This window comes from Triticum aestivum, chromosome 2D (assembly GCF_018294505.1).
Source record: "Triticum aestivum cultivar Chinese Spring chromosome 2D, IWGSC CS RefSeq v2.1, whole genome shotgun sequence".
Taxonomy (NCBI): Eukaryota; Viridiplantae; Streptophyta; class Magnoliopsida; order Poales; family Poaceae; genus Triticum; species Triticum aestivum.
This window is the reverse complement of record NC_057799.1, coordinates 565824920-565833856: the sequence shown is the minus strand read 5'-3', so window position 1 is coordinate 565833856 and position 8937 is coordinate 565824920. Positions and strand designations below refer to the sequence as shown.

Here is an 8937-nt window from a genome sequence, read left to right as displayed (position 1 = left end):
CGGGCACTGTTGGGTCCTCGTGCCCTCGTTGGTGCGTACGAGGACGCCCGAATCCGAGGCCCAGTTCGCACGGTGCGAGCCGCAATGAGTAAGGAAGAGGGCAGCGGCGGGGGAGGCGCTGCCCATACGTCGAGGAAGCGTGCACCCTTGTGGATCCAGAGGACCAGATCATCGCGACAGTCCTCTGGCGCTCCCTTACAACGGCAGAGACGGACACGCGATGGCTCCACTGTAAAAACTGCCACAGTGCTCTGGCTCACCATCAAGCAGACGGAGCGTGAAGCTATGGCGGAGGCGGTGGCCAAGGCGAAGGAGTAGGACCCCATGGTCCGGAGGATGACCAGCTACATCTCCTCCTCCGACTACTCGGACCTCACCGATTGCTCCAGCTCCGCTGACACCTACACTGAGGGGTACAACCGCACTGGCGACCGCAGGGGAAAGGGGCCCGGGAGGAAATGATGATTTCCTCTGCCCTTCTCCGCCTGTCCATTCTTTCTAGTTTTTTTATGTTTAATTAGCATTTTTGGCGATGAACTTTGATCTTTTGGTTGTCTGATGACTCTATTTGTTTGCTAGTATATGAATTATGTTCATTTATTGCATAGATTACTTTGGATATGAGGAAGACGGTTACAAAGACAGTAAAATCTGGAATGGCCGGTCATGATCCACGGACATGTCCACAGAAGTTTAAGGCACTGAGTTAGCTACTCGCCGGTGTAGATGTTTTGACAACACATGTCGGAAGGAGAAGCAAGAGCCGATGAGAAGCGGTTCTTGGTCTTGTCGACCCATCAAGAAAGACAAATCACCGTGAAAATCTTTAACGGTGTAGCCAAGGCATGACAATATCGTTGTCATCCTTAAATATTTTATATGATGAATTATTGTACCCAAATTAGGTAAGTTTGACATATATTTCAAAAGAAAAAATATCACAATGGTATAAATTTTGCGGAAATTTCCTTGAGATATAGTAATATTGTAAGGTTCACCCATATGTGGGAAGCTCAAGGCAGAGGCAGCAAACAGGCCAATTTATTCACACATAATTAGAAAATCTCAAAAGATTCAGATTTAGCAAAAAAAATTATGGATAAAATCCAGGGTAATATCATATTGGCATGTCACTGGAAACATTAGAGACCTATAAATCCGAAAAGCATAACAAAGTTTAGGGGCACAATAATGTGTAGGTCGATTGCCATGATGTTTTTACAGTGACAGTGCTTTGAACAGTGTCCCTAGCATTACCAAAACCAAACAGGATCCAATCATTAAGGGAAACAAAACGAGAGAGGAGGCGCAGAAGAGCGACCCAAATACAGATCCTTGGCCATTTCGTTTCGAACAAAATCAATTCATCGGTACAGCACAGACAGACCGAGAACAAGTACAGATTTCCTCCCATCCGGGCAGCTTAATTAGCATGCCATGGACACATATGGGAAGCTACAGGCACCTACCACCTGATGCGGCGCCAGGGTACACGCTAGAGCACCGGCCGGAGAGACGGAGACATCAGACGCCTCCCAAGAGAAAGAGATATGGATGGTTCTTCAGAATACATATGTTGTATTCTTCAGAATTCAGATCTTCTTGATCCAAACAAAACTTTCAGCGGCCAGCCGGTTAGCTTGCGACCGACACCTTCCTGGACTGCCGCTGCACACGGTGGGACTCCGTCCCCGCCGAGAACCGCTGCTGTCTCCGTGCGGCCTTCTTGGCACAGACGGCGTCGAGGTGCATCTGCTCGTGGCGGCACTCCTCGCTGCAGTAGGGCGTGTCCCCTCTGTACATGAAGACGTCATGGTCGCGCGCCAGCGGCTTGGCGCAGAGCGCGCACGCGTCCATCGCCGGCATGCCAGGCTCGCCGAGCAGCTCGTCGTCGAAGAAGAAGGAGCAGGCCACTGATGGCGCCATGGTATATTGGTATGTGTCAATGTGTGTGTAGGTCACTTTCGAGCAAAATGCTGAGCAGAGATCTTGGTGGTGAGCTTGGTTGCTGCTTTTGGTGCTGCGAGGAGAGCGAGCGAGTTGGGTGAAGAAAGGAGTGGAGGTCTCAGGTATATATTTTGCGTGGTCCGGTGCGCGGTCGGGCTCTACCGAGAGGAAAACGACGGCGATCGTGGTATGTCCAGGTCCCGAATAATGAACGTCCCCGGTGATGTAAGTTGTGATATTCTGTGAAGGCCAGAAATGTAGCCATATTTGAAAACTCTCAAAAATACTTGAAATATAACTCCGGCTGTACTTGTGTGAGTATAAGATTAGGCAGCTTTGCTTAAAATAGCGCTAATGCTTAGTGCTGATTATTAGCGCGCCAGGCTTTTTGCCAACATACGAGACAGGTGCCCCACATGGTAAGCCCACGCCAATAATAGACACAAATGCCTGTCGTGCAGTGTACTGTACGTGATATTTTTCTCAGACACAAGATGAAGAAAAGAAAATACAGAACAGAAATTAAAAATCTGGAGGTCCCCCCCTCCAAGTCAAGTGCCATACCCATACGGGAGGGCAATCTTGAGCTGTACGTGATATTTTTCTCAGAGACAAGATGAACAATGGACTCGCGCGCGCACTTGCAGATTTTGTTTGCGCGCGCACTTCAAGCTCAAGGATGCTGCTAGAGGAAAATACGAGATTATTGAGCTGTTTAACTAGCCAAGGAGGTTGCCAGCCAGGTTTGTTTAGCTAGCTCGGGGATCGTGCACGTTTCGTATCATGGGGTGCTGCAGCTGCGGTTGCCGTTGAGCGTTGAACGGATCAACTCAAAGATTCCATTGGCACTCACCTCCCAGTCCACCGGTCTTTCTTGCCGGCGAGGCAGGCAGGTCTCGTCCTAGGGTGCAGCTTTTCTCGAGATCTGCGCGCAATTTGTTTTTGCTGCTTTCCTCGAGTAGTAACACTGACGCGTCGGACGGGTAATCATCGGAGTATGCGAACGGGAGGAGGTCGACACCTTCCTTCAGCTCTGGGGAGTGAAACTTGGTAGTATCTTTTGGAAGCACTCGCGGTCGACTGCTCTGAGTGCTGCCGACTACAACAAACCTTGGCTGCAGAGTGTGGAGTATTGGCCTGGCTGATTATTGCTTCCAACAACCAAAAAGAGGCCGTATACGATAGCTGTTGCTGCATACTCGCTGAGTCACGGGCTGGAAAGCCGAAATAGCTACCTTTCAGTGCTGAATTTTAAGTTTTGTGTCAGTCGTTTTCTGGGCCGTTGGATCATGCTTTGAGATGCGTGTTTTTTTTTTCTGTTTTGACTGTGTTTTGTTGTAGTTGGGCCAGCTAGCGTCGACTGACCCGTGTTTTGGGTCAGTCGATATCGCTACGAGGGCGCGGCCTGGCTCGGGTGGGGCGGGGCGGGGCGCCCGTTAAGCAGCCCGGCCCGTTATCGGGAACGCCGACCGTCGCCTAGTTCCTCGCCTTATCCTCTCCCCTCTGTTCTGTCAGTCACTTGCCCCCTTCTCTTCCTCAGTCTCGGTCTTCTGCGCTTCCTTCCCCGGAGCTAGGGTTCGTGCTCTTCCCTCCTCCTTCATCTCACACCAGATGAAGCTACTCGTAATCTGTTTTCTTTCTTTGCTAGATCCGCTCATCTGTTGTTTCTTTCTGTGGATATGAGTTTGCAGGAGTTTCCAATCTGGGGTTCGTGGTTTGCTTCAGGATTTTGCTCTTGGTGCATCTCATCCTCATGCAGGTATTCTCTTGTCGTCTTCGAGCTTTGTTTGCTTAGTTCATTTTGTGCTTTCCCCGTTCTTTGTTTTCATCCGTGGAGTTAGGGTTCTTATAGTTTCTTGCTAGATCCGGTCTTTTTTTGTGCTTAATCTGCTCGTAGATGCGTGCTTGACTGTGTTATTTTATTTGATAGATCTGCTTTCTAATTACCTTTTCTATTTTATTTTTTATCTTTTCTATCCTTTGCATGATTGTGGGCCTGTCGACAGATTGACATCGATGCCTCTCAACGATTTCAGGTAACTGGATGCCCTTATTGTTGAATCTTTTTGTTTTGTCTGGTTGTAATGAATGCAGTTTGTCTAGGGCTTGTAGGTGTGGAGTGATTTCGTTTTAGGGATTTATTTCAGATTCAGGTTGTATTAGGGTTTTGTAGTGGGTATTTTAGTATGTCATGTATACCCTTCAAAGATGCAATCTTTTTCTGTATATATGTGGTTATTTGTGTGTATGCCTATGATTCCCACTAGATTTGTTGTCTTGGTACTTCATTTGTGGCTTTTTCGAGTCTGTTTAGATGTGATTGTGAAGTGTGGTTGGGTTGGTTGTCGTGGTTTAACTGACCGAGATGGTGATGTGTGATGCGATTATGAAATATGCCTCTGTGTGCTAGTTTGAAATTTGGAGTGGATGGGTCACTCTACTATATTAAATTTGGAGTGGATGTGATTGCTAATCTGCTGTATTAGAAATTGTGGTTGACAATTACAATATGGACTGCAATTTTTTCTTTGATCCTTTTCAGTAGTATCCATTTAATCTTACAGGTTAACAATATATAGTAGAAAGCAATATATTTTCAGGGCACACTTAATATAAAGCTATTTTTTGTGTATCATTCACCCCAGCTGTTAACTTTGGTGTGAGTAAACTTTGTTGTGTGTTCATGCCATGGGGTCACAGCTGGCAAAGTTTTGAAAGATCGGAAGGTTGCTACAAGTAGGGTCCACTATGATATTATTTACTCAGCTCACATAGTTCCCTTCACTCCTTTGCTGGTGCCACTATGGCTATTATTAGAGTTTGATTTTGAAATGTGCGTGAAAGTTTACTTTTTTTTGAACATGCATTTTTTAATACTTATTTTGTAACATGTTGCTATTTGGTAACAAGTACAAGTGTAGTTCTATTGATGTGCAATTTTAGTTTGTTTTTGTTTATAGAATTTTGCATTTTTCACGGTGGTGTTCTACACTTGATTGTAGTTTAACTAATAATAGCACCAAGGAAACCCTGCACTTGACTGTAGTTTAACTAATAACAGTTCCAAGAACATGAAGCAATTACAAGGAATGATAGTAGTGCTTGCTTTTGAACAAGGAATGCTAGTATATCAAGAAGTATGATGAGTATGCAAGTTCATATAGCTATTTATAGTTTTTACTGCAAATCCAGTTTTAGGTAATTTCTTTTCTTCATATATCTTGCTGTTGTAAAAGGTGTGCAAGCTTAGTTTGGTATAGATGCAAATTTAGTTAGTTAATTTGTAATTCTAGTTTTTTTAGAAATGTTTCTTTGATGCAGATAAGAATGCATCCTTTTGATGTTGTAAAAGGTGTGCATGTTTAATTCAGTGATCTATTTGTGCATTTTTAGTTTTAGGTTGATTTGTGTTGTTCTTATCACTATAATATTTTTTTCATTTAATGCTTTTTTGTATATCATCCTGTTGTTAATGCGTGCAACATTCAGCACCCTAAACTTGTAACTTTTTTAGTTTTTAGAGTTTGAATTGTAGTTCATTAATGCTTTTTTGTATATCAACCTGTCGTGTAATGCGCGCAAGATTCAGCACCCTAAACTTGGATTATTTTTAGTTTTTAGAGTTTGAATTATAGATACTAGGAAATAGTTGAATTTTTTTATGAGCAGATGATAGTTTTTTTAATCATTTTTGCGAATTCAGTGTTATATTGAAATATTTCATGCAGCTTTAAGTACCTTTCATATATATCAAGCTTTTTTTGGTGTTGTGAATGGTCTGCAATTTTAGAATGATGAGCATGCAAGTTTCAATGTTCTATACCCATATATTAGTAACATGTTGCTATTTGGCAACAAGTACAAGTGTAGTTCTATTGATGTGCAATTTTAGTTTGTTTTTGTTTATAGAATTTTTGCATTTTTCACGGTGGTGTTTTGCACTTTATTGTAGTTTAAGTAATAATAGGACCAAGGAAACCCTGCACTTGACTGTAGTTTAACTAATAACAATTCCAAGAACATGAAGCAATTACAAGGAATGATAGTAGTACTTGCTTTTGAACAAGGAATGCTAGTATATCAAGAAGTATGATGAGTATGCAAGTTCATATAGCTATTTATAGTTTTTACTGCAAATCCAGTTTTTAGGTAATCTCTTTCTTCATATATCTTGCTGTTGTAAAAGGTGTGCAAGCTTAGTTTGGTATAGATGCAAATTTAGTTAGTTAATATGTAATTCTAGTTTTTTTAGAAATGTTTCTTTGATGCAGATAAGAATGCATCCTTTTGATGTTGTAAAAGGTGTGCATGTTTAATTTAGTGATCTTTTTGAATCCTCGGAAATATTTCATGCAGCTTTAAATACCTTTCATATATATCAAGCTTTTTTTGGTGTTGTGAAAGGTCTGCAATTTTAGAATGATGAGCATGCAAGTTTCAATGTTCTATGCACATATATTACTTTTATTTAATGAACATACTATAATCCCTTTTGCTCTCTTGTAATGTCTGCAACTTTTTTATAATTAAGATGCAAGTTTTAAGTTACATCATTTTTTCTTTTTTTTCATCACTTTTATTTTAATAATTTAGTGCTAGTTGTGTCTTTTTGTTTTTTTCAATATAACTCATGTTAATTTAATATTTTGAGGAGGTTGTTAATTTCATATATTTTTTCATTTTTTAAGTTATCCACTTTTTATAATAAACCATATGTTTTTTGTACATCATGGTTTGCCCAGTTTGCCCTTGTCCTGGCGCTCCATGCATTCCATTCGTGCCAGGCAACGAGGAGCCTGAAGTTTTCGATGTTGTCGTTGATGAGTATTGCTTTAGGAGGACGGTGAGTTTTATTGATATTATCACCTTTATTTTCTTTGTTCTCCTATTATGAGGTTGGAATTTATATTCTGTTTTCAATAGGTAATTTTTTTCAAACCGATGTTTCTGGAAATGTGTGTAGTACGTGTTTATATGCTATTTTCACTTTGTTAGTTTTGAATTTTGTGCATCACTTTTGTCTGTATAATTAATAATAGTCAGTTAAGTTACCATTTTTTGCACTTTAAATGGCTTATAATTTAATCAACACATGTACCTCACTAAACAGTAAATTACATTAAAGACCATGTATAATATCAGTAGTTTTCATGTTTGTAAAATGTGTGCATTTTTTTACCGTAATGAATGTGCATTTTTTAACAGTTTTTGTTTTTGATCTTATTATAACAGTTTTTTGCTTTTGTTTCTACCGTAATATCAGTAGTTTTCTTAGTGCACTTTTACTGTTGTATGTATGTAGCTATAGTAATTAATAATTCTACCCCCGAGTGTTTATTACATTACAGTATCAGTTTTTATGGTTTTTTGAAATATATAAAGTTTTGTCTTATAATTCATCTACAAGACTATTATTTCTGTGGATTCAAATATTTTTGCAGTTAATTGTTGTGTTTTAATCCACTTTTTTTGCAGAACCTCAATCAAGATATCAATTAGATTGATATTAGTCTTTTTTTGCTGCTTTGTATGATGTCTGAATTTTTAGTATGATGCATGTGCAATCTTCATTCTGATGTGATTTTTACTTTGTGTTGGCTTTGTTTCATGTCTTCTTTTTTCAGTACATCCCATGCAATGTCAGGGGTTTCTTAGCTGATTACATTGAGGAGCACAGGAATGTTGCAACAACTTTCAAACACAAGAGGACCGAGCCTGCCATTTTAACTTATGATAATAGGTCTTATGCTTCAGAGTTTAAGCATCGAAGCAACTACTCAAAGTTTTGTGGTGATGCTTGGTTTGAGTTCAGCAATGACTATGCTCTTCGCGCTGGAGATCGTCTGGTTTTTATTTTGGATCACTCCTGCTTTGATGTGAAAGTAGAGACTTTCCGTGATGGTGAAAGGATTCTCCCTTTACCTTCTGTTGCTGAGTTTCTCATTGTTTTTACATGTGTTATTTATTTATTTTGGTTGTTTCTTTTTTGTTTTTAAGTTGCATTGATTTGATTTATGTTAACTAACTCTAGTCATCTTTTTTGGATTATGTAGCTTTTGAAAACCTCAGTGACCGTAAGTATGAGCTAGTTTGTTCTGCTATCATGCCTCGTGGCTTGGAATTCGACTACCACACCAATCGCACCTTTGTATGTTCACTTTTCCGAACTACGAGCTTCCTGCGTTGCGTTCCGTTCGAGCATGTCTTGACTGCCACAAACACTGTGAAGTTTCTGATGGTAAGTTTTCTACTGTACTATTTCATTATATTTTTTATTTTTTATATTTAGTTTTTTCTACTGTATTAATGCTTGATGATTTGTTCATGGGATTTTAGTTTTGAGCTAATATTTCTACGGTTATGAATTATTGATCCATACTTTTTTATTTTCATTGTAACAGAAAATTCCAAAGGTCGTTGTCGCCAACTTGAGGAGTTTTGTTGATATGCCAACCAGTGCTAAGGTATCTTTAGAAGCTTTCTTGGGGGATACACATGTTATCATGCCATCATCATTCACCATATGCAAGCAAGATGGGAGGATGATCATCGAGAAGACAAGCTTCAGTGATTTCATATCAGCAACTTCATTTGCAATAGACAGTGTTGTGCTTATCACTCTCAACGAGTCTTCTTATGATCGATCAGTTTCGATTGTCTTCCAGCGACTAGCATAGATGCAACCAATGAGATATGTCAGTTTGTAAGTTGTAGTACGTCTGTGTGGTGGACTTGTGTTCTCTTTTGGCACTTTTAAATCATAACTATAGCTTATGGTTAGTTAAGTTGATGTTCGAAGGAAAGACCTCTTTATCTTTTGTAATGCTTGAAGCATGACTGAACTATGCTAAACTCTTTTTTAATGAGACTATCATGAAAATGTGCCATGTTATTAATGCTATATCTTTTTTTCTTTTTCGTGTCAGGTTTTTTGAATTCATTTTGAAATCATTTTTTGGGTGTTTTTGCATGTTTGTATTTGATTTTAGT

General features: G+C 39.9%; 1 protein-coding gene across 1 annotated transcript; it reads right to left on the bottom strand.

The window, feature by feature from the left end:
• Nucleotides 1-1160: 1160 nt before the first annotated feature.
• On the bottom strand, nt 1161-2026 carry LOC123050011 (FCS-Like Zinc finger 2-like). The gene has a single exon (XM_044472859.1). It carries the CDS (start codon nt 1924-1926, stop codon nt 1636-1638), a length of 291 nt encoding a protein of 96 aa, XP_044328794.1. The 5' UTR covers nt 1927-2026; the 3' UTR covers nt 1161-1635.
• Between the last annotated feature and the right edge of the window lie 6911 nt (nt 2027-8937).

Bases quoted from the DNA above. Each gene is read 5' to 3' on its own strand.
- LOC123050011 (XM_044472859.1), bottom strand. From the start codon at position 1,926: ATGGCGCCATCAGTGGCCTGCTCCTTCTTCTTCGACGACGAGCTGCTC.